The sequence below is a fragment of the Trypanosoma cruzi genome, genomic scaffold (assembly GCF_000209065.1).
Source record: "Trypanosoma cruzi strain CL Brener 1047053516775 genomic scaffold, whole genome shotgun sequence".
Lineage (NCBI taxonomy): Eukaryota > Euglenozoa > Kinetoplastea > Trypanosomatida > Trypanosomatidae > Trypanosoma > Trypanosoma cruzi.
The window spans coordinates 36839-59820 of NW_001849560.1; the positions used below are offsets into that span (position 1 = coordinate 36839).

The 22982-nt window shown below is 48.4% G+C and overlaps 12 protein-coding genes across 12 annotated transcripts, besides 47 other annotated features; all 12 read right to left on the reverse strand.

The window, feature by feature from the left end:
• Positions 1–294: a sequence feature (heterozygous, non-Esmeraldo-like haplotype).
• On the reverse strand, positions 1–624 carry Tc00.1047053506859.4 (N-acetyltransferase, putative; the record flags this gene model as incomplete). Its single annotated transcript, XM_813283.1, has 1 exon — positions 1–624. A coding segment is annotated over one exon (624 nt), but the record flags the coding sequence as incomplete, so codon positions are not given.
• Positions 295–735: a sequence feature (areas merged during assembly that could not be assigned to a particular haplotype. This can correspond to areas where the two haplotypes were merged or to regions with more than two copies in the genome that were merged during assembly.).
• Positions 657–680: a microsatellite.
• Positions 736–22982: part of a sequence feature (heterozygous, Esmeraldo-like haplotype) that runs on past the window's edge.
• Positions 948–1034: a microsatellite.
• Positions 1070–1095: a microsatellite.
• Positions 1238–1281: a microsatellite.
• Positions 1368–1393: a microsatellite.
• On the reverse strand, positions 1611–2285 carry Tc00.1047053506859.10 (ubiquitin-conjugating enzyme E2, putative; the record flags this gene model as incomplete). Its single annotated transcript, XM_813264.1, has 1 exon — positions 1611–2285. One exon carries the CDS (start codon positions 2283–2285, stop codon positions 1611–1613), a length of 675 nt encoding a protein of 224 aa, XP_818357.1.
• Positions 2156–2208: a sequence feature (CT-rich).
• Positions 2359–2378: a microsatellite.
• Positions 2489–2565: a sequence feature (A-rich).
• Positions 2721–2825: a sequence feature (T-rich).
• On the reverse strand, positions 2915–4240 carry Tc00.1047053506859.20 (proteasome regulatory ATPase subunit 5, putative; the record flags this gene model as incomplete). Its single annotated transcript, XM_813265.1, has 1 exon — positions 2915–4240. One exon carries the CDS (start codon positions 4238–4240, stop codon positions 2915–2917), a length of 1326 nt encoding a protein of 441 aa, XP_818358.1.
• Positions 4442–4471: a microsatellite.
• Positions 4546–4589: a sequence feature (A-rich).
• Positions 4691–4721: a microsatellite.
• Positions 4995–5027: a sequence feature (T-rich).
• Positions 5088–5137: a microsatellite.
• Tc00.1047053506859.30 (uncharacterized protein) lies at positions 5223–6695 on the reverse strand (the record flags this gene model as incomplete). Its single annotated transcript, XM_813266.1, has 1 exon — positions 5223–6695. One exon carries the CDS (start codon positions 6693–6695, stop codon positions 5223–5225), a length of 1473 nt encoding a protein of 490 aa, XP_818359.1.
• Positions 6697–6729: a sequence feature (AT_rich).
• On the reverse strand, positions 7019–10537 carry Tc00.1047053506859.49 (hypothetical protein, conserved; the record flags this gene model as incomplete). Its single annotated transcript, XM_813280.1, has 1 exon — positions 7019–10537. One exon carries the CDS (start codon positions 10535–10537, stop codon positions 7019–7021), a length of 3519 nt encoding a protein of 1172 aa, XP_818373.1.
• Positions 8914–8957: a microsatellite.
• Positions 10631–10675: a sequence feature (A-rich).
• Positions 10832–10868: a sequence feature (AT_rich).
• Positions 10977–11005: a microsatellite.
• Positions 11026–11082: a microsatellite.
• Positions 11134–11186: a sequence feature (T-rich).
• Positions 11185–12600, reverse strand: Tc00.1047053506859.70 (hypothetical protein, conserved; the record flags this gene model as incomplete). Its single annotated transcript, XM_813267.1, has 1 exon — positions 11185–12600. One exon carries the CDS (start codon positions 12598–12600, stop codon positions 11185–11187), a length of 1416 nt encoding a protein of 471 aa, XP_818360.1.
• Positions 12247–12273: a microsatellite.
• Positions 12758–12779: a microsatellite.
• Positions 12977–13013: a microsatellite.
• Positions 13142–13169: a sequence feature (AT_rich).
• Positions 13266–13293: a microsatellite.
• Positions 13337–13363: a microsatellite.
• Positions 13415–13453: a sequence feature (CT-rich).
• Positions 13579–13627: a sequence feature (A-rich).
• Positions 13807–13850: a sequence feature (A-rich).
• Positions 13869–13889: a microsatellite.
• On the reverse strand, positions 13907–15952 carry Tc00.1047053506859.80 (hypothetical protein, conserved; the record flags this gene model as incomplete). Its single annotated transcript, XM_813268.1, has 1 exon — positions 13907–15952. The coding sequence occupies one exon, from the start codon at positions 15950–15952 to the stop codon at positions 13907–13909; it is 2046 nt and encodes a 681-aa protein (XP_818361.1).
• Positions 15756–15787: a microsatellite.
• Positions 16111–16150: a microsatellite.
• Positions 16364–16414: a sequence feature (A-rich).
• Positions 16454–16486: a microsatellite.
• Positions 16568–16601: a sequence feature (AT_rich).
• Positions 16685–16718: a microsatellite.
• On the reverse strand, positions 16764–17261 carry Tc00.1047053506859.90 (prefoldin, putative; the record flags this gene model as incomplete). The annotated part of the gene is made up of 1 exon (XM_813269.1): positions 16764–17261. The coding sequence occupies one exon, from the start codon at positions 17259–17261 to the stop codon at positions 16764–16766; it is 498 nt and encodes a 165-aa protein (XP_818362.1).
• Positions 17375–17400: a microsatellite.
• Positions 17444–17463: a microsatellite.
• Positions 17726–18100, reverse strand: Tc00.1047053506859.100 (hypothetical protein, conserved; the record flags this gene model as incomplete). The annotated part of the gene is made up of 1 exon (XM_813270.1): positions 17726–18100. The coding sequence occupies one exon, from the start codon at positions 18098–18100 to the stop codon at positions 17726–17728; it is 375 nt and encodes a 124-aa protein (XP_818363.1).
• Positions 18167–18228: a sequence feature (GA-rich).
• Positions 18465–18515: a sequence feature (A-rich).
• Positions 18842–18881: a microsatellite.
• Positions 18975–19865, reverse strand: Tc00.1047053506859.110 (3'a2rel-related protein, putative; the record flags this gene model as incomplete). The annotated part of the gene is made up of 1 exon (XM_813271.1): positions 18975–19865. The coding sequence occupies one exon, from the start codon at positions 19863–19865 to the stop codon at positions 18975–18977; it is 891 nt and encodes a 296-aa protein (XP_818364.1).
• Positions 19009–19040: a microsatellite.
• Positions 20051–20082: a microsatellite.
• Positions 20207–21874, reverse strand: Tc00.1047053506859.120 (uncharacterized protein; the record flags this gene model as incomplete). The annotated part of the gene is made up of 1 exon (XM_813272.1): positions 20207–21874. One exon carries the CDS (start codon positions 21872–21874, stop codon positions 20207–20209), a length of 1668 nt encoding a protein of 555 aa, XP_818365.1.
• Tc00.1047053506859.130 (hypothetical protein, conserved) lies at positions 22082–22963 on the reverse strand (the record flags this gene model as incomplete). The annotated part of the gene is made up of 1 exon (XM_813273.1): positions 22082–22963. One exon carries the CDS (start codon positions 22961–22963, stop codon positions 22082–22084), a length of 882 nt encoding a protein of 293 aa, XP_818366.1.

The following is a 22982-nucleotide window of genomic DNA, read 5'->3' on the forward strand; positions in this document are numbered from 1 at the left end:
GGGAGAAATATTCGCCGGAATACAAGCCCCATACGACCTCCTCGGGCGGGCGGTCGTTGAAGATGTGCATCTCCATGGCGCCTCACGTTTAACACCACCCTGAGAGACATCAGCAGTTTCGTAATCGCCTCCTTCAACCTCACTCACTTCCTCGGTTTCCCCTCCCCTTTCATCATCATCATGAACGTCCCTCACTACTGGATTTTTCCCAAAAGCAGTATTCCCCCTTTGTTCTCGCACTGCTTTATTCACAGCTATAGAAAGTGGAGCAAGAATAACAAATGTCAACTTGTTTTCTGCACATAGCCAATCACGCTGATTTTCATACTCTTCCTCCAATGTAAGTCTTTCGCTTGCTGTGCAGTGCATCAGCTCGCTATCGCCCATCCATTGATGGTACCGAGGGACATGGTGCGCCAAGTAAGGCACCAGGCGCAACCGGCTACCGCCGACTAAAACATGTTCGTTGTTCATGTACCACTGCGAGTGACCAACGCCCCTTCCGCGTACCGTCAAGCAAATAAAAAAAATAAAGAAACACAAACTCAGTAAGAGAAGAAATAGTGAAAAAGAAAGCAGAAGCAGCTGCTGTGGGCAAATTAGGTAAAAAAAGCAATTTCCCATGCGCCATTTCAATTCTCAGAGTGCAGCACCGCAAAAAAAAAAAAAAAAAAAAAAAACCGAGTATGACGCTCTCAAAACCATTCGCCTTTGACTTTTTTTTTTTGTTTGTTTGTGTGTGATTTAAATCACAATCTTTTACCCTTCTGGGGTTTCTTTATTATTAACATTTTTTTTTTTTTTCTTCTCCTTCTCTCACTTTCTCTTTTTTAAGCACTACACAACGCAACCAATCGCCGATACAATTTGAATTGCATAACTAATTCACGGGGAACTGTAAAGTCATGACTGCAGACTGCACCCTCCTACTCCGCCTCCAGTAGATAACACAGTTACAAACATAAACACACGCACATACGCACACATACAGATATATATATATACTTATATACTTATATATACACACACAGACAGGTATAAGTGCGTGCAAATAGATAAGATGAATCAAAATAATAATAATAATAATAATAATAACTTTCTTCTCACTCATTTACTGGGAAGGGGGGAAAACAATTGTGTCTGTCTGTCTGTGTACGTGTGCGTGTGTTTTTTTGTCCCATTCACACCCCGCCCCGTCCAGTCTGTTTCTCTTTCGCCTTTTCCCCACCCCACCCCCTTTTCTTTTCCCTCTCTTTTTTTTTTTTTTTTTTTTTTTTTTTTCGCATTCATGTTGTTTCCCCCCATCCTGCATTGTCGAGCATACATGTAAAGCGTCCAACACACACAAAGTCCCTCTTTTCCCTCGCAAAAAAAAAAAAAAAAAAAAAAAAAACACCAACAAACAAACAACGACAAATGGTAACGCCCCGGCAGGGTGTCACTCAAAACCCGAGCAGGAATCTCAAAGTCGTAAGCACCACGTGTTCTCATAAAAGCAACAAAAAAATTTAAAAAACTTGAAAACAAAGGCATAAAACACGTCATACTAAGGCATTAATAATAATGAAAAAGAGGAAAAAAACATGGCATCTCGCACGCCATTGATCGCCTCATTCATCCTCATCCTCCGAGAAAGACTGCTCGAGAGAAGCTTCCACGAGGTGTCTCACACGTTCTTCGTACTTGTCCTTTGCATTTGTGTAAAGTAACGCCGCCTCACCGTTGGCGGCGGAACTTGGATTGGGGTCGGACAAGAGAGATATGATCATCATTAAGAGAGATTCCACGTCAAGTATCGGACTCCACTCCGTTTTGAGCGTGTCCAGGCATATATTCCCATCAACATACACATTTGGGTGAAACATGTCCCTGGTCAAAAACCGAACCTTCGGCGGTGCACAGGGATACTCATCGGTGAAGTCCAGCTGCAGCTTAAATATGCCGCCCTCCCAGACTGTGCTCTCAGGCCCAAGTACAACGGCGCGCCAGTGAAACAAGTCCCCATCAATCGGGCGTGCCGAAAAAAACGAGTTGGTACCGCGCTGTATCCGCTGCAGATCCTGCATGAGCCGCCGACGGGCGTCCGCAGCGTTCCGTGGGTTCGCCTCCGCCCTCCGAACATAATTCAGGCGTTCCTGGTGCTCCGCTACTCCAACTTCTTCCTCCTCATCCTCCCCTTCCTCCTCCGCTCGCTGCTGCTGCTGCTCCGGCCGCTCCAAAATGGCGTCGAGCGTGAGGGGACGCTCCCGCGGCTCATTGGACTCCACAGTAGCTGGCAGGTCCATGACGCCAAAAAAAGTTCTCCCACCCCTCACTCCTAACAACGGCGATAAAACAGGCAAAAAGGTAATAACAACCAAAAAAAAAAAAAAAAAAAAGATGCGTGGATTAAAATATCGGCCACACACAGAAGGAATAATTCCACTTGGAGCCCGCCGCGCTGTATCCCCTCTGACTGTTAGCACACAGACTCTTTGACTTCCTTGTCAAATAAAAGACAACAAAGAAAAAAAGAACAAAAAAAAAATTTTACTGTGGGAAAAAGAAAAAAAAAAAAGGAAAAGATGGGCCACAAGAAAAACAAGGCCATTTTCTTTCATGCGCATTCAGCCCACGCATATAAATGCAATAAAACACACAAAAAAAAAAAAAAAACGGAGATAAATCAAGAAGAATGCTGTTAATGACATCGGCATAAAAATGTTTTCCTCCTCTTTCCATTTTTTTTTTTTTTCTTGTCTTTTGTTTTTTTTTTTTTTTTTTCCACTATTCATTTTCCCCCTTTTCTTCTTTTCTTTTTTTTTTTTCTTTTTTTTTCTTTTTTTCCCTCCGGGGCTCTCTTCTCAAGCAACTGTTCCTTCTCCTTGCTGCTCTCTAAAAATAAATATCGATGGAAAGGGAGAAGGGGGTATAATCATGCATAATAATTCAGGCTGGACTTCTTTCGAGACTGTACAGCTGTGACACCCTCAGCAAAATCTTCATGTGCCACATATACACGGTCGTTGCGCAGTGCCAGCATACCCGCTTCCACGCAAACCGCTTTTAATTGTGCCCCGTTCATATCTTCTGTCATGCGGGCAATTTCCTCAAAGTTGACATCCCCATGAATCGCCATGCGCCGGGAATGAATTTCAAGGATTCGCGCCCGTGCCTCCTCATCCGGAAGCGTAAATTCTACCTTTCGATCAAGACGTCCACTTCGCAGCAGTGCCGGATCGAGCACATCAATGCGATTTGTGGCAGCAATGACCTTGACATCATCGCTACTGCCAAAACCATCAAGCTGTGAAAGGAGCTCCAGCATGGTTCGTTGCACCTCCCTGGAACCGTGCTTGCCACCCTCGTCGGAGCGGCGTGACCCAATGGCATCCAGTTCATCAATAAAGATAATTGTGGGTGCCTTCTGCTTAGCAAGGGCAAAAGCATCCCGTAAGATACGAGCGCCCTCCCCAATGTACATCTGCACCAACTGAGGCCCTGCAAGTCGTAGGAAACACGCATCTGTAGCGGCTGCGCACGCACGAGCCAGCATCGTCTTTCCTGTACCCGGTGAGCCATACAGCAGCACCCCTTTCGGTGGTTTGATACCAATACGCTCAAATCTTGCCTTATCCGTGATGGGTAACACGACAGCCTCAATCATCTCGTTGATTTGCTTGTCAAGGCCACCCACATCCGTGTATTTTTCCGTTGGCTTCTCCTCAATTTCCATTGCCTTCACACGACTGTCATACTCGGGCGGTAATGTGTCCAAGACCAGATAGGTGTCTTTATTTACGCCCACCAAGTCTTGTGGCCCAAGTTTGTTTTCATCCACAAGCCCCACAACAGGTAAAAAGACCGTATGCCGATTTGAAGTCTTTATAATGGCACTCTTCTGTTTCCGCTTAGACTTCCTTCTTCCCACATCCAGTTCCTCCACCTCGTCATCCTCATCATCCATGTCCAAAATCTCCGACACGCTGGCCACTAGGTACGGCAGCTTGTTGTTGTCCTTTACACGCTTCTTGTCATCCTCCACCTCCTTCTTGAGTCGCTGCAACTCGTTCATCCTTGAACGCTCTTCATTCTTCAGCTGCTGAATCTCGCGTTGTAGTTGATTCGCGCGCGTTCGTAGCTGGGCGTTGGTGAGAGTTTCAATGTTTGCTAATTCCTCGTTTGACAGCATGCTCGCCTGCGTGGCGTTGCCTCCCCCACGTTCGCGGCCGCCTCCTGTTGCTGTTGCGTCCTTGGACATTTGATGATGGATCCACCAATGAACTGCTGGGATGACCCCCTCTTTGCTTTACTTCTCGTCCCGCCCTTCTCCTGCCTTTTCCTCCTCGCTCCTGCTGGGATATGAATGAGATACACGTCCCCTTTGCTTGTATCTTGCGTGCGTCTGCGTGTCTCCGCTCGTGCAGCTGTCGCAATGCCCTCTTTCTTTTCCAAGTGTCACTTTTTTTTCTTTTTTTTTCTTTTTGTTTTTCTCCTCCCTTTTCTTTCGTGGTGTTTGCACCGCTAAAATTGCCATCGCATTCGGTGCGCGGTGACGACAATAACAAAAAAAAAAAAAAAAAAAGTGAGGGAGAGAAAAAAAGAAAAAAGGAAGAGACATGTCATACAAGCGGCCTCAATACATCACTCTATGCAGAACCGAAGAGAAAGAAGGAAAAAATATTTGTTCAGGCAAGAAATATGGCCGGGTCACCCACCCACACACACACAAACACACACACTTTGCTCCCACCACCAGCGAAGGGTTCTCTCCCCCCTGTTCTTCTTTTTTTTTTTTTTTTCCGTTGCCATTGTTTGCCGCACCTTCCATTCTCATTTGTATCCGTTTCACGGAACAATAACTGTTCCTCAAGGCTCTACCTCCGCCTCCTCTTCTTCTTATTGACGATGCACGTGCAGCAGCGGGTGATTAATACGCACGGGAATAAGAAGCCTTCTTTCGTCCTTTTTTTTTTCTTCTTAGTTTGCTAAAAGGGGAAGAAATGGGAAACTTGTTTTTTTTTTACTTTTTTCTTTTTTTTTCCTTTCATGGCGTGCATGATGGCAAAAACGCCTCCGTCATGAAATAAATACAACACAACGATATGTAAAAATACAAAAATAAAAATAAATAAATAAATAAAATAAAAATAAAGATGCATCGTCTTGAGCTCTAAACATAAAACACACGCACAGTTTTGATTGTTTTCTTCTCTGGTCCGCTCCTCCATGGCAGATCGCCGTCAAACAATGGAGTCATTTTTTGAGTGCTCTGTCTCATAGAGTTCTTGCATGATTCCTCTAAGGCGGGTTTGGGTCTGGTACAGCTCCTCCTGATAGTGCAGCGCCGCCGTGAGGAGCTCTTCTCGCCTTTCCCTTGCCGCAGCAACAGCAGCAGCAGAAGCTTCCCCGGTGCAATCACCGTTGCAGGAAGACGGACTCCCAGCATTCACTGTAAACATGCAATCAGTCTTGCCTGTCTTATTGTTCGCCTCCTTTGAGGCGTGATCGCGAGATTCACTGACCCTCTGATGAATATTGGCGGCACGTGCACTGGAGAGGTCGAGTGCGTACTTCTTTTCAAGCAACTGACACAATTTTTCCACCTGTTCTTCAAATGCATCGTCAAACTGTACCGAAAATGACATGGACGTGGACGCGCTGTCTTGGTAGAAATCCTGCGGCTTGTTGGCGCCGTACGGGTTGCGGGGAAGCGGACTGACGTCATTGATGACGCATCCCCCACGACAGCCTTCGCCCCCCACCAATTGTCTTTCATGGGCGTTGTTGTCAGGCTGGAGATAATGTTGCAGGGCCCGCTCTGTCAGTTGCCTTGTGAGCTCCGCCACATCAGGGCGCAATGCGGCATGCAGCTCCTGCGGAGGATCCAAAATAAACATTTCCTCCTCCTCCATAAAAATTTCCTCCCCATTTTGAACGTCATTCTCCTCAACAGTTCGATCATGGGCAACACTACTGCCACTGCTGCTACGGTTCCTGCTGTGGCTTTTGTGGTAAGACACCATTGCGTCATTCGTTACCGTGACAAGATCGGGAAACAACTTCTCCATCACCGCGAGTACGATAACGGCATACTGCTGACGGGAGATGGCCCCACGGCGGTAGGGATCTTCCAACACCTGTCGGATAATTGTAGCCGCCTCCAGCTTGGCGGGCGGTAGGGCGGTGAATTGTGCGGGGACCACAACGCCTGTTCCCACCGCATCCTCATGACGTGACGCGCCGTACTCTCGTTCCACTAACTCCCGCAGACGCCCCAACTCCTCCTCGCTAAACTGCGATAACTGTTGGTTTTCTTTTTTTTGCTCTTCTCCCCTTTCGTCCTGCTCATACTTGCGGTAAATCACTGATGCGTCATGTCGCCGCTTCATTTTTGTCGCGTGATTCCGCTTGTCGTCACTGCTGCCTCCCCTGCGGTGATGGTGGTAGGATTTCTTTCCGCTGCTCCTCTTCACATCGCTGTGTGGGGAAAGGGAAGCATTTGGCTTCAGCCGGTTGTCATGGTCGCCGTTGCTCTTCTGCCGCCTCTTTTCACGCAGAAAAGCCAGTGATGCTTCCACACAGATGTTGATAAACGCCTCACGTGAAAGGAGTGAAGCCCCTGAAACAGCAGCCAACATCGTTTTCGCCGCCAGGACCGCCTCGCGTGCCTCCACACGGGACGCCTCCTTTTCGGGGGTCAACTCCACAAGCATGAAAATATAAATGTATAATTATATATATATATATGTGTGTGCGCGTGTTGCCGCCGCCGGCCCTATCGGTATTCCCACACGTGCTTGCCACGCCCCTTCTTCAATGCTCCCTCCCTCTCTCTCTCTATCACTTGTCACAAGAAAAGCAACCAAAAAAGCGACAAAAAAGAAGAAGGAGAAAAGAAGCATCCACAAAACACCCACACACAGGTCCACAAAAAAACAAAAAGTAACTAGTTTCAAGAATATCCATCGCTCCAATGCAAACAACAGAAACAGTTAGAAAGCCGACGAGTTCCCTCCCTCAACCCTATGCAGGAGAGCTAGCAGCGTGGTCCCAGCGAGAAAATCCCAATTCCACCACACATCACAGACTCCTCTACAAACCCATTTTCTCCCGAATGAGAAGAAGAAGACTCCAATTTGCCTTGCGTGGCTTTCTGCATATCGTCCACACAAAACGACAGACTCGGCTGGACATCGCAAGAGTCGCGCCTCGGGTCGCCTGTGTCCCGGTACACGAGGGAGTGCCAGCAACCAACAGCGTCCTGCAGCCAACAAATTGGATCACATTCACCGCACGTAGCCGGCTGCGTCACAAGTCGCACAAAAGGCACTGCCATTTCTTCTGTCGTTCCTTTCCCTTCTACAAGCAGCTGAGACTCCCACCGTCGACGCGATACGCTGCTACAATGAACAGCAGCTGCCAATGTAGGCCCACTCACAAAAGAAAGTACAACCACCACGCACATTCTCCCTCTCTCCCTCTTTGAGGGAAGCGGCACGCATTGTAACAAACTAGGCTCTAAAAGCCAAATTGTCGCCTTATTCCCTTCATGGAGTAAGTCCTTTAGGTCCAACACCACATGGTGAGAGTTGCTTGACGGTGTCTCAAATTTCCCTTCCATCCAAACACCTCTTGTTGACGCCCTGCACCTGAGAACGCATGGCACTGTGTACAATTTAGCCCCCGCACAGTACATCATATCACGAGCAAACACACATGTCTCCCCCATTCTTGTCGCCTCTCCCAAAGCCGTCATCTTCGCACAGTCGTCAAGACGTCCTGTTGGGAGAAAATCAAATAATGGATGAACATCAGTCTTCACATGAATAATGTCCACGACACAAACCGTCGCCAAGGGCAAAGTACTGTCATCCTGTTGCTCCCCAGAACAAGTCACTTGTAAAAAAAGAAAGAAACACTCACGGCAGCCATTTTCCCTTGAAGGCAAAGACGAAGCGCTGGTGGCACAAATAAAAAAGTGATTCCTTTGAAATGATGCGAAAAAACGAATCATGCAAGAAAGCAATGAAAACCTCTCGCCATCTATGCTCCCCATCGTCTCCGTGCCCACAAGACCTCTGCTGTCGCCGTCATTCATCACAGCTAAAGGAGGATGCACATCACTCACACACACGACTTGACCCTCTGCGGTCATGAGAATCACGGTGGCTCGACACACAAGAAGCAATTGAAGCTCATGTAGTGAGATCGGACCCCCGTCTATCTCAACTGGAGTTGGCAATTTCCCACCCGTCGTGGTCCAGAAAGACTCCATGGAAATGTCAGAGGACCCAGAGGCAAAAAGAAGAAACAAGGCGTCCACCTCCGCCGTTTTCCCTGAATGCGGCCACTGCACCCTTGAAAGTCTCTTGCAGAACACATTAGGGTCATAATTTCTCCAGTGCGTACTAAAAGGAGTGTTGCGACGTACGAGACAAATGTCTCCGGAGCGAAAGATGACAACTTCTCTTTCATAGGCATCCACAGCCTCATTCTGTCGAACCGTGCAGCGGCATAGTGGATGCAGCGGGGCATGCTGGAGACTCCCAAGATTGTACTCCCCATCAACCCGACTGAGTGGTTGCACCAAGGCCGGCAGACCTACATTTAAAGGAAACCCATGAGAATTACTCCCTCCGTCCACGATAAACCCGTTGCTGGCACCAAACCAGATGAACCGCGGCATGTCACCTCCCTGCGGAACCAACTCCGCCATTAACAAACTGCAATCCACTTGCTGGGTATTCTCGTCTTCGTGGGCCGCAAGAAGAAACACCGTCCCCCTTGCGTCCTCCCACTTAAGGCCGATCAATCGGTGAAGGTGACGCAAGGAGCGTGGCACCCCGGCATCCCATGAGGGAATATTTCGGCAATTCACAACAGCCATCTTCGCGTCACCACTCGCATTTTTCTGCTCTAGGATGCTTCGCCCAACACCAACACCAACACCACCACCAGCAGCAGCAGCAGCAACATTTGTTGTATTCCACACCTCCAGAAGCAAAACGTCACCTCCACTCCGCATTGCCAAAACAACAGCGACAACACGTTCCGTTCCCCCAGCAGCGCTGCTGACGCGCCGTGGCTCGGATGATGTCACCGGGCAGGCTACAGCACTTTCGATAAAGCCGCCAACTTGGCAACGTGTCACCTCGCCATCTTCTGTAAAAACCGCAAAGTACATTTCTTCTGACTTTTTATTGTCGCGTGCTGCCGTGGCAACCAAAGGCTCCCAGGAGGCATAAACCTTCTCATCACGCAAAAACGTACTCATGGGATACATCACATACGCTGGCCGAAGAAACACACCCAAAGCGTCGTGGCCTCCTTCCATGTTACCTCCGCCCGGTAGAACGGCATGCAACAGAAAAGAAGGATGAGCAAGAGTGAGTGCCTCCAAGCACCACGGACCCTCCATCAAGGACCCGTGCAATGTCTCCCGGAGACCCACCCAACTGTCATTTTCAACACACATTGGTATCTGTTGTTGTTGCCGTCGTCGTAGTACGGAAAGCATGCTAACAGCAAGACAATCAAGGAAAGGGTCCCCAGAAACGGGTGCTTTCTGATAGAGAACAGCAAGCAACGGGTAACGCCCCTCGTAATCGCGCGAGAAGGGCATCCAACGCAGTGCCCGCACTTCCCCTGGTACCCCACTCAACTTCTCCAACTGCAACGACCCCCATGTGAACTGTCGAAACCCTTGCAGCGTCCGCCACGGAGATGAGACATTTCTTCCCAAATATTCCTGCCACACAAAATCCACATACTCCACCCAACCCATCACGCGTGCAAACACAATGCGCAGAATAAACCACGGAAAAGTGTTACGCGAAAGAGAAGCTGAGACACGTTTCGGGTAGCGTTGACCCTGTTGCAACCCGGGTAAAGAGGAACTAGACGACAAAAAAGACGTGCTGTTAAGGGAAAAAGAGTCACTTTTATACTCCTCAACAATGGCGCTCATAGGTACGCTAAGTTGACGGGGAAACATGTAATGAGAAGACTCATTCTCTTTCATGTCTCCAGAACACCACCGAACCGCCAGCAGCTGAGCCTTTCCTTTGCTGCTACCACCATCATTCGCTTCGACAGGAGGATCTATGACAAAAGAAGCAATTGCCATGCAATGGCATTCCATGACAAAGAAAAGCACGACATGCAGCCCTTGAACATACAGCGTTGACACGGCAGCGATGCCTTCACGTTTCCCGGGGCAGCGGAGACAGTCCCCACGGCGTCTTGCCGCATCATTACCATCAACCGACACCACACTAGCAACTCGTTGCAACTCCCTTAAAAGGAGAAAAAAATCCTCCTTCGTGCCATCTTGCGACATCCCCTTCTCCGGGAATAAAATGTGCTTGTCTATTCGTGACGTAACATTATTGGATGATAAATGGCTCCCATTCTTGACAACAAACCATGCACATTGACTGCCAAGGCAAAACACATCCACAACACGCCATGTCTCTTCCCCACTCTGTCCGTATGCTTCTGTTAATGAAGATGGCACGGATGATATCGCCATTGTTGCCTCCAGCAGGCGCGACATTGCGTCTCTCGCTCGCCTCCCCTCCCTATCACACACAGACAGAGACACAAGGAGAGAAGCAGGGAGAGAGAGACCCTTCAGCAATAATGTGTCAAGAAAAAAAAAAAAAGGCAAAAAAAAAGAAAAAAGAAAAGAAAAGCGACACATCCTGTACCGCTAAATCGCCTGCGCACATGGCCACACGCACAAACAAACGCAGCCAGAGACAACTCAAAGAGATGCACAGCCGGTGCCAATGGGAGAAGAGCCCCGCACATGCACGTAACTAGAAAGCCGTCAAATAACAAGCATCAGAAAAAAAAAAAAATGATAATAATAATAAATAAAAAAACAATTCTTGAGTTCATGGGAAAAATAGCGAAATGCACGCGATAAAGAAAAGTAGAAGAAAAATAGTGAGATACGCCCCTCTCTTTCCCATTGCATATTTCCTCCACCGAAAAAAAAAAAAAAAAAAAGAGAGAAAAACGTGAATCAGATGGGGTGCAATAAACAAACACAAACACACAAAAAGACAGACACGCAGACAGACACGCAGACAACAGCAATACCCAAGGAATCCGTCACACAGAGACACATGTAGAAGTTAGAGATAATTTTTCTTTCTTTTTTTTTTTCTTGTTTTGTTGTTGTTTCTTCTGTTTCCTTTACAGTTTCGCCTCGCAGCCGTACTCCTTCACAAAATCCTCCGTCACGATTGCGGCCAGTCGACCAGCTAACTCAAAGGCGGAGAGCCCTACAGCCCGCACATCCGTCGCCTTTCGCGCATTCGCGGGAATCGCCACAGACAGGCTATACTCTAGACGAGGATCCTCCTCCTCATCACGAAGAACAATAAGGGGCTGTCGTTTTGTCTCCCTCACAGTGATCTTCACGCCTTTATCTGTCACCTTCTCGAAGAGACGAGTCTCGTCCTCTGAGAGATATATCAACTGACCATGCTCCGAAGGCAAAACGTCCGATACATCATCTTCCGATAGCTGAATAATGGGCATCGATGCAAACATTTCCACCTCTTGCCGTCGTATTGGAGGCCTTGAACGAAGCAACAAGCGAACGTCCGGTCCACGGGCATGTGTGCACCAGGCCGTCTGCACATTTACCCAGGCGCTATTTACGGATAATACCTTCCCCTTGTTATCCAACTCAAGGTGAAGTTGATCCTTTGCACGCTTAACCGTTCCACTGTATGTGAGTTGAGCTCCCTTACCAAGTGGCATGAACCCCTCCGGTATCAGTAATTCCTCCTTAATCTTAGAAACACAAGACTCTGGTAATGTGGAGACCCATGTGTATGGATGATTCAACTGCATCCGTTGCTGAAGCGTATATGAAGAAACGATGGAACGATTCTTCCGCATGACGGATGGTTGTAAAAGCAGTTTACCAAAGTCCAGAAATAACTCTCCGTCCATCTGAAGATTGCTCATGTTTAAACAGCACCATTGAAGCACCTTGCTGTACCGAGAACGGAGAGCCACATCCTTTTCGGATGCACCCAACGTGTAACATTCTGTGTTTGCCGGAAACCCTGGAAAGGCGGTGGTGTTCACACGCGACACCACCACATCTGCCGCGGTATTGCTAACAAGCAACTGAAAGGCCTTTGGTGCCATATTCACGGATCCCTCGTAAAAGCCGGCCTGCGCAAGGTCCAGCAGTGTTTCTGGTTGCATCACAGTGGATTGATTCCATCGACCAAATCCTCCCTGCTGCTGTTGCTGCTGCTGTTGCTGTGGCGGCGCTTGACCACCATTTTTCGCGGCAGTGTCTTTAGAGTGGAGGTACTCTTCCACCTGCCGCACAATCACCGCCTTCTTAGCGGAAGGGTCTGTCCGAACCCCGGCGCGGGCGAGGAAACCTTGCAGCTGCACAAGAGACAAGGAGAACAGGTTGCCTTCATTCCACAGCGCCCACACCTTTTCGTGTGACACGTTCTCCACTTTGGGTGCCTGCTTGTCCATCATGTTGGCGGCGGCGTGCTGCATACCGCCTTGGTGATGTCGACTGAAGGCCACAACTGAGGAGGGCACAAGAATAGAATGCCGCAGTACACGAAGCATAATTCCAGAATATTCAAACTTTGTTGTTGTTTTTTTCTCTCCCCAATGCCTTTTCCTGTTTTGTTTTTTTCTTTTTATTTTTTATTTCTTGTTTGTTTTCTCTCTCTGTGTGTATTGTATGTGTTGTATATTATTCGTGGTGGTGGTGAAAAAGTTGTTTTTTTTTTTTTTTTTTTTTTGTGTGTGTCTTCTCTTTTAATTATGATATTCCCTTTTTCTGGTTCCGTTGATGTTTGATGTCGTTTCCTCCCCGTCCTTCTGTGGGCAATAAAGCGTGCGGCTTCTAATTTTTACTTTTCTTTCTTTTTTCTGTTCTTTTTGCTGTTGTTGTTGTTGTGGGCTTCTGCTCCTCCAACATCAAAGCAGTCAAATGCACAAGAAAACAAAAAAAAAAAAAAAAAGAGAAAAAAAAAGGGCGGAACATTCCAATCGTGAGGTCCGTCGCAGTTCGGGGGCGGCAGACGGGCCCCCTCACAGTACGCACTCATGCAAACACACTCACACTCACAGTGAGGGACAAGTAAAATAGTCGTGGAAATGCAAAAAAAATAATAATAATAAATAAAAAAGAAAATACTCCCTACCGTTGCCGTCACTGTGGAGAAGGTGTTGGTGGTGGTGGCACAAAACAAAACAACACGAACGTAAATGAATTATTCTCCGGATTTTTTTTTTTTTTTTTTTTTTTTTTTTCATTTGCAAAAAAATGCCCCTCCCACCTCTACTTCGGGCACTGTTTTTTTTTTTTTTTTTTTTTTTTTTTGCCTCATCGTCCATCCAACCCCTTCTTTATATCAAAACCTCCTTCCCTTCACTCTTCCTCTTTCCCCGCCTCTCTCTCTCTCTCTCTCTCACACTCCCCTTTTCTTTTCTTCTTCTTTCCTTGTTGTTGCTGTTGTTCTTTTGCCTCATCCCCCTCATCGCACCAGAGATCGAGTATTGTACCGCCGGGCCTGACCGAATGGAATGGGGGTTTACAAATAATAAAAATAAAAAATAAAATAATAAAAAAAAAGTAAAAAAGAAACCGCGTGTGACTTTGAAAATTCATATTTATCAATAAGGGTGAATGTTTCCGCAAATCCTTCTATCGTCCTCTCTCTCTCTCTCTCTATATGTATATGTTTGTGTATCTAAGCAGAAAGATGAAGAATGAGCATGCTTACTTCATTGGGAAAAAGACGCTCTGGCGTGTGAGCAAAAGCCAAAAAAAAAAAAAAATTTAAAAAAATAAAATATAAAAAAATAAAGTTCCCATCACAAGCCAAATATATATATATATATATATAATTCCCTTAGTCAAAATCTATGGTGACACGGGAGACTGATTACGTGTGCGTGAGTTGTGAGGAGGATATAATTCCGAAGCTTCCTCCTCATATTCGGCCCCACATGCAGCGGAAGGCTGACATGTCAAAAATTGAGTAGGTTCCCTCCAAATTGATTTCTCCGTTACTCCCGGTGTGTTCCTGCCTTCAGAAGACTCTGCGGCAGCAAAACTGTCATTTAAGCAGCGCGGTACAGGTTGCGCTACCGGAGGTGGTAAATATTTTGATGACTTCCATGATTGTTCCTCTTGACTTCCCGCCAGCAACTCGAATTCCTCACATGGGGTGCGGCAGCTTCGGCAGTGGCAGAAGCCATCCTCTTTACTTTGCTGTTGGTTGGGGAAATTGATTTCTTTACTGTAATGTAACTCATGATAATAATGCTCCAGGCTTGCAGGTATACCAGCAGCATCCGAAATAAGCTGCCCTATCGGTGTGTCAAAGCCATCGCGCCCTTGCAGGTTGGAATCGGTATAGATGCACGGCTGCTGGTTATAATGCGAACCATGTTGAGAATCCTGTTGCTGGTGTGGTTGTCGTTGTAATTTTTCATGCGCCACGGCACCGCGGTCGGCACCATGGCAAAGCTCAAATACGGTTAGCACCTCCGAGGGACATGCGTCAGGAAGCCGGTGAACGCCGCTGCACTCGGACCCCGCCACACACGAGCCCCGCACCCAGTTCAAGCAAAGACTCTGCGGACTCGATACAAACGGGCAACTCGTCGGGTATCGACAGGATCCGTACCAGCGCAAGCACGGATGGACCTTGTCGCACCAGGGGCGATCCTCCGCCTTCACAAAGGCATCTACGACGACAGTCCGGGAAGTTGCGCATCTCCTTTCCCCACGCGCCCAAGTAACACCATGATTGGGCGGAGTTTGTAAAAGCATCTGCGCCGAGCTTAGATTGCGAGAAGATAAATTGTTTGGCGAAGTGCCGCCCATTGACGCAGCCTTCTCACAGCTGTTGGAGAAAGAAGTGTCCTCCTCAAACGCCAGTGGCTTGCTGGGCGTTACATGTACCAAGCCCGAGCAGCGATCAATAATACCAAAACTGAAGCCCTGCTGTGGCTGCTGAGAAGTTTTTGCCGAGACAGATGTTGCCGTGGTTTTGTTTGTTCCCGAAATGTCCATTCCAGAAGCATCTTCCGTATTCTCGCCCTTTTTGACTCCTGTCGTCGTGGTATGTCGAAAGGAAAACAGACGAGCTTTGCTTTGAATAAACGTAGCCGCCTCTGGGTTGCAACTGCTCAACTCCAAAAGAACTTGAAGCAACTCATCCTTCTCAGCGGCCCTCAATTCCCGCTCCAGTGCCCGAACCGTGAACTCTGTGGAAGGGATTCCTGAACCCTTTGAAGGACTCGCGCCTGGCGAGTATACCACTGGTGAGTTGGAAAGTTTCCTTTTCGTGTCTGTCGTTTGACACCCTCGTGTGGTGGATGGAGAGGCAGAGAAATTACCAACCGAGACATTCTCCGAATAAGGCGAGGGCGTTATCACGGTTGCTCGGGGTGGAATTATCTTCGCAGCCACAGAGGAAAGAGACGCTGGACCCCCCACGTTGGAATGCATAGAAGCAGAAAATTCGCATGAAGTCTGAGACTGTAGCGGATAGCGTATTTGGCTTGGAGTGTGCAAGCAGTTTGTTGGAATGGAAAGATAATTCTTCATGTTCCCCACGTTGTCCCCGCATCCTTCTGACAATGAAGACTCCGCCGTGTATCCCACAATGCTGTGGTACAGCATAGAGTGAATATGAGGCGGTAACAGAGGCACACCATGAGTAGTATTTGAAGGCTCGATATGCGTCACTACATGATGACCATGTTGTTGTTGTTGTTGTTGTTGTTGTTTTTGCATGAAATGTTCACAATGACGACGATCATGTGGATTCAACTGCGGCGCTGCCACGGTATTGTGTCGTCGCCCCGCTGCATGATGACTACGCTGATGTTCACAGCAATTCTCATGCGGAGTGCGTTTAGTCGCTGCCGTAGCGACGGGAGAGAAAGCGCCCTGCATCTGTATGTGCTCCCTCCCGTTATTTATTTATTTCCTTCTATGCTTTCCTGCACAACACCCAAAAAAAAAACACGCAATCCAACGGATCAAAACTGCAATGCAGGTACCCGACGGGATGTCAATTAAAACTCTCCGCCCTCTTATGTGCCTTTCTTCCTTTTTTGTTTTTTTTTTTGTTTTTGTTTGTTTGTTTGTTTTCCTCCCGCTCCCTTCCTTATCGGCTGAGAGGAAGTGGGGAGTTCCCTCCACGGCCTTTTTTCGTCTCTCTTCTTTTTGTTCTATTGGATCTATCTTGGCTCAAGTGTGCAGGGCCTTTACGCACACACACACGGGCGCAATAAATAATACTATTAATACTGAGCGAAGCAAATCGCACACAGTTGGACAATTAAATAATATTTCTTCAGAGCAAAAGGAAAAGAAAAAAAGAAAAGAAAAGAACGGAAAGAGAAAAAAGAAAAGTCCATTTGCCCCTTTTTTACCCACCAACATGGCATTCAGAAAAAAAAAAAAAAAAAAGAAAGAAAAGAAGAAGTTGATGATTTTCCACTTCTTCTTTTCTTTGTTTTTGTTTCTCACTTTTCCCCGATCCTTCTTTTTTCTTAATTTTATCGGAAAATTAAATGTAAATATAAATATATAAATATATCAGCCGCGTAGATTGTTGCCGGTGTTGTCCATGCGTACAAATAAGTGAGAAGGAATGCCGCCATATTCCTTTACGCTACACACAGAGAAAGAGAGAGAGAGAGAGAGAGAGAGAGAGCACACATCACAGTCACAGGCCCTTCTACTCACGCACACTTCTCCGTCATGCCGCGGATGTCTGCTGCAACGCCGTCTGCTTTCCACGCATGGTGTCCACCACCTGCGCAAGTTGTGCCCGCTTCACCCGTATTTTCTGCTCCAGCGCCTCAATATTTTCCCGCACCGCGTCGGAGCGGCCAGCGAAGTACGACCTAGCGGACCCCATCGACTTCTCCAAAAAGTAGTCCGTTCCAACGTCCACCAGCACGCGATCGCTCGGTACGATGCGGCCACTCGCATAAAGGGCACTACTGATGCAGAGAAGAGCCTCCGGCTGTTTCTCCGGACTTGCGCGGGCCGCCTCGCAGACCTTTTGGTACTCCGACAACACGTCGCAATTGCTTAAAAAGCGACTTTGTGCACTGAGAAGGCTTTCGTGGGCAACCGACAGGTTGTTAACATCCGCTTGCAGCTGTTTTCTCAGTTCCTCCAGCTGCTCAAGTGGAAGTTGTGTGATGTTGATGGAACCACCGCCACCACTCTCTGCCGCTTGTCCATTCATCCCTCTCCCTGTGGCCCTGCTGAGTTGCCCCGTTCTTTTCTTTTGTTGTTTGTTTTTACTTTCAAAGCTACAAGGATCGGGGACAGACCGTTTATTTCACCCCTTTGCCAATTTTATTATTATTATTATTATTGTTATTTATTTCCCTTTCCGTGTGTGTCCAGTTGCTCGTATCGAGAGTAAAATAAATAAATAAATAAATCTGGAAAGAAAATGCCTGAAAATACGGGCATACATACAAGTCCCCCCCAACACCCTGAAGTACATGAGAAGAAAGCAGAGAGAGAGTGAGAGAGAGTGTGTGTGTGTGTGAGAGAGAGTGTGAATATATGGTTTTTCGTGCATTCCCTTCTCGCCAGAGGTGCGGAAAGGGTTATGGCGGCAATGATGAGAAATACACAGCGGACATCCCTGTCCAACATCAAAAGCAACAAATGTGACGTCGTGTTTCCCACACGAGAAGGTCATTCCGATGACAACTCATTTCCCTCTTGCCGCGGTGGAGCCGCAAACCGCTGCAGATGTGCCAAAGGCGGCACCGGCAGTTGATTCCACTCCACTTGTGTGGCCGCATCTGTTTGAATTGGTGGTGGGGCGAATTCCATAACCGGCAATGCCACCTGGTCATCCCTCGCACAACCCCACGCCTCTTCTTCGCTCACCTCCTCTGACTCCAGGTACGGCATGCCTGGTATCAGATGCGGGTACTCGCCACGGGCATTCGGCACCGCCACTCGCGGCACGGTGTCCCCAGGAATGATGTAATACAACAAACACGGCCGTTCCGGAACATATGGCAGCGTCTTGTGATCCCAACGACAACGGCGCACATTAGGCATCGAGTATGCCCCTCCTTTTGTTTGTTTGTTGCCGTCCCTCGTTGGTCGTTGGGGAAATCCCGAGCAAAAAAGAAAGCAAGAAGAGGAACCACAGAGGGATGGAGAAGAAGAAGAAAAAAAAAAAAAAGCGGGCATTTGAACACGTCGTGCATAAACCAACTGCATTCTACAATGGAATTCACATCCATACAAAGAACGTGTGAAGTAAATTTGCGTATTTTATTTGATGTGAAATATTCATAGTGCTGAAAAACGTCAAACCGCTTTCTGACAATTTTGTGAAGTTGATTTTACAAAAATAATAAAAATGCAGTGCACGGTACAGGGAGCAAGAATTGATTCCCCTTTGCGTCTCACAGCCATCAAAAAAGAAAAAAAAAAGAAAAAACAAACAATACCAAAAAGAAAAAAAAAAGGTTATCCTTCTGAACATGCAGAATAATAATAAAGACATCACAACAATTCTCTCCCTCTCCCTCCTTTTTTTAAAAAGCCACAGGGCACCTTCCACTTGATCCACGCGGAAATACGGAGAAAGGCAATTTCATATTTCTGGAAATATGACATTTAATAAATTTGACTTCCGCCTCCCTCCCCCACTCGGCCCCTTTTTGTCCTCCTCTCCGCATTTCGTGCAGCCCCACAGCAAAACCAGGGAAATTTCACCCCTTTACCCTGCCATCTCAAGCCGCATACGCCGGCACCATATCCAGCAGGGAGGAAAATCGATATTTATCCATCGTCTGTGTGTGTGTGTGTATGCATGTGTGGGTGAATGCGTTCAACACCAAACAACACCCAAATCACACGAAAAGCGAGAAGTTTGCACTCAACGAGACGCACTGAGCAGCCAAAAGGAGACAACAGAAAAATGCTACCGCCTGCTGAACACACTCGAATCCGCTCCTTCCTCTTCCTCATCCTCCTCCTCCACTTCCTCGTCGGCCTCGGAAGTGACCGCAGGGCCTTCTTGTTTGGCACAGCCCTTTTCGTGAATTGCCGGCGCAAGACTTGCCAAAATTTCTTCAAAACTGCGGCCCGTTGATCCGCCACGCAGAAATTGACCCTGTTGCCCGTCGCCGCTGCTCGCCTTGTAAAGTTGACGGCCGGCGCCGGTTTCCCCGCTCTGGTCAGTCGCGGCGGTCTTTGGTACCGCTCCGACGTCATGCACGACGCCCGTGCCGTCCGCATTGGCATATGTTCCACTGACAAGATTCCTCAGCCACACACGCGTCGTTGCCGCATCGTACGCCCCGGAACCTGCGGATCCTCTCGCTGCCGCACCGTCATCTGTGGCATCAGCTGTGGCGTCCTTCTCAGCATCCAACTCCTCGGTGTTGCAGCTTTCGGCATCACCGAGATCGCGGGAACGCTGCCACCGCTTCTTGTGTTTCTCCGCCTCCGCACGTATGGGGTCAAACTCCTCCACGGGCCTGGAAATGTCCAGAAGAAGATTGTTGTCCTCCACTGGATCTCCCTCCTGGCGTTTTCGCTCTGTCAGACACTCGCCACCGCCAATAGCACGACCCATCTCAAGAGCATCCACATCCCCGGGCTGTCCCGAGCCCCACAGCTTTATTCTCCTCGCCAGGCGACGGTAGCTGTAATTGCGGCAGTAGCGAGTCAACAAGTATACCAGAAATACAACGGGGAAGATGAGTAGAAGAAGCAATAAAAGAAGAAAATCGGAATCATCCTTTTTGTCATGTTTGAGATGGTCGTCGTTGTTGGCGTCAGCAGAATGCGATTCCCGTAGCATGCCCATTAACTATAGAGCGAACAGACACTCCTTGCTTACAAGCCAGTGCACAGGGAAGGAAACGAGAGGGCGCACCGGCATTCACAACACAAGCAACGAACTGTTGTCCATCTCCACTCACAGAAATAATAACCACGAAAACAACATCAACATAAAAAATTAAAAAAAAAGGAATGTGCAATGGATTTCGGTTCTTTTTTTTTTTTTTTTTTTTTTTTTTTTTAAGACAAAAGGAGTGAGGAATGTTTCCTTGTTTCATCTTGCGTCTTTCCACTCCTTCCCCACCCACCCACCCCCCGCTAAGCGAAGGCGTAACTGCAACGGTGGTAAAAATTTCAGGAACAACACTAATGCGAAGACTGTGGTAAGTATTCTTTGTGCGGGAGCGTGGATGCCGCCGTCGCCGCTTCCATTGCCTCTCGCATCACCCTAGAAAAAGCCCCTCTTCCATCCCTGTTCAGGGAAATAGAGTGGGAAGAAGAAACCACAGGAAGTGTGGGTAGAGAAGAAATGTCCATCGAAGATGTTTTGCCGTCAAGATAGGACATCATCGAGCCGTTTGCGGTAGGTGCATATAACATTCCCGCGGGATCAGAGCCAGGTTTGCGTCCACGCAAACTCCCCGTGGCACTGGATCGGGAAAAAGTCAAGTCTCGATTTTTCCGGTGCAGCCCACAGCCGTCTTCTATTTCGCCTTCCTGAGAGACACGACAGCGAGGCACAGAGGAGGTGAGAAGAAAGCCTTCACTTTGCCCAAATGTCGCATCCAACACCGCTCGTTTGCGTTGCTCTATTGCCTCCTCCAGACGCACCTCAAGTTGCCTCAACTGACTAATCATCTCATGACGCTCCATTTTGATGCCTGTAAGGGTTTCCTGTTCCTGAATGGAAAGATTCTGCTGGCTCCATTTAACCTGCTGCTCTATACAATGAACACTCTTGAGGAGTTTCGCCTCCTCCGCTTCAAGATCCCGAATACTGGCAAGAAGTGTATCCCGCTCCTCCTCAGCCAACTCGGCAGAATGCGATGAAGCCTCTCGCATGCGTGCAGCATGTCGCCTCTTATTTTTTTCAACACGAATTTCTTTTGCCACCTCCATCTGCATGATACGACGTGCATGGTCCTCACACATGTAAACCTTTTGTCGTGCCATGTCTTCCTCTAACCACACCTCTGCATGCTCGAGAATCAGCCACCCACGCAGTTCCGCCTCAAAAGAATATGACAGAGAAACAAACGCAATCTCGTCGTCGTCTGTGGCATTGCCAGTGAAGCCCGTTTGCCTCACACCCGAAGAGGGAATTCCATACAGCGCCGTACGAAGAATACTTAACGCCTGATTTCGTGTCGTGTGTTCTATTCGATCTGTCATGTCCCATTTAGACGCCATGAAACCGTCATGTGACGGCCACTCCGCTTGCGACTTCGCGAGCCTTGACGGCACTCCATTTGCCTGAAACGGTGAGAGACCATCACACGGGGATTCCTTAACGTTTAGCAAATTCGAACCATTCGCGGGGGCATCCAGTGCCACACGTCTCCTAAACATATCCCGCACCTGCTCATGAAACGATGCCGCTCCCTCCAAGGGAATGTTGTATTGGTGGTCCTTCCAGGCACCAAAAGAAGAAGCCGCGGCGGTTGTGGTGGCCAAATTAACGTTCGTGGCTGTTGAACTCATTGATGATGTGAGCAAGCCCCTGTGATCATTTTGCGGACCGGTCAGAAGAAACCCGCAAGATTTTTTAGGAGAGGGGGACGGCGAAGAAGCAGTCGACGGGGGGTTGCCAGACCGCCACGGCCGAGCCGGTGAATTCTTTTCAACTTCCACCCCCTCGTTCCCCTCGTTCCTCCCGCTCGGTCCCTCCTGCCATTTTCGCTGGGGACTCGCGAGGGCATCCACAGCCGTGGGCCCGCCGCCCTTGCAAAACCCCATCCGGCGGAAAAGAATGGGCGACGTGTACACAAACGATCCCTCGCGCACAGAAGACACGGCGCCGCCCCTCCCATGCATTCACCCTCCCGCTGAGATCACTCTCGCCGCATCGCCGACACCGTCCCACCAAATTAAAAGAAACAATAACAAAAAAAAAAGGCTGTGGGTAAAGAAAAAGGAAAGAAACGCACACACACGGACGCACGCATCCGCCACTACACAAAAGGGCAAAAAAAAAAAAAAAGTACACCAATAAATTCAAAAACGGTGAATTATTGGGCAGAATCACCAGCGTGAGACAGCCTCCTTGTTGATAGGGCGATGCCACGCTTGTCCGGTTTCCTGCAACCTCCGCTGCAGTTTCTCCCTATCTGCTATTTTGGCCCGTGTCCACATCACCTCTGCCACATGTTTATTGTCAAGATACGCCATCCAGTTCTTCTTCAACAAGCGTCTCTCATCCATAGACGTATAGGGTGCGGGCACATCCAGTGGCAATGTTACCTTCTTTGCACCCGGTGCGCCACGCGGTCGATACTGCGGCCCATGCAGTGCAAAGTACCTCTTGCCACGCAGCGTCAAAGCCCATGACTGGCCCTGAGGACTATTCAGCCACTTCTTCTCCCACTCTTGTCGGGCGCGAACCTCATCAACCGGAATATGTGCCTTAGCGGCCGGAATGGTGCGATATGTCGTCGGCGTCGGGCCCTGACCCATATGCAGTGTCCCACCAACCGTCTCTACGGAGTCTTCCGGTACCGTGTAGAACTCGGGGTTGTCGCGGATACCCATCACAATCGGCTTCAGGTCCTTTAGAAATTGCTTGTAAATGTTTATCTCCGCCTTCTCCATCAAGCGTCGGCCCTGAGCACAGGCATCTGCGTAGGCTGCCAAAACAAGTTGCTGTTGACGGTATGACGAGAGCTCCTCCAAACATGGGTTCACTCGCACGCGCTTCAGGTATCCTGCGGGGGTCGTAACAACCTCCACCCGACCTTCCCACGCGCGGCCCACCACTTCCATACGGTCAAAACGAATCTGGTGCTCGTACTTGTTATTATAGACATAGGCTAAAATGCGGTGAAACTGCCGCTCCGGCATAAGACGGCCATGGTGTGCCCATAGAGCCCCACGCACACGCTCAGTGATGCGTCGATACACTTCCATTCGACACTTTTCTTCTCCC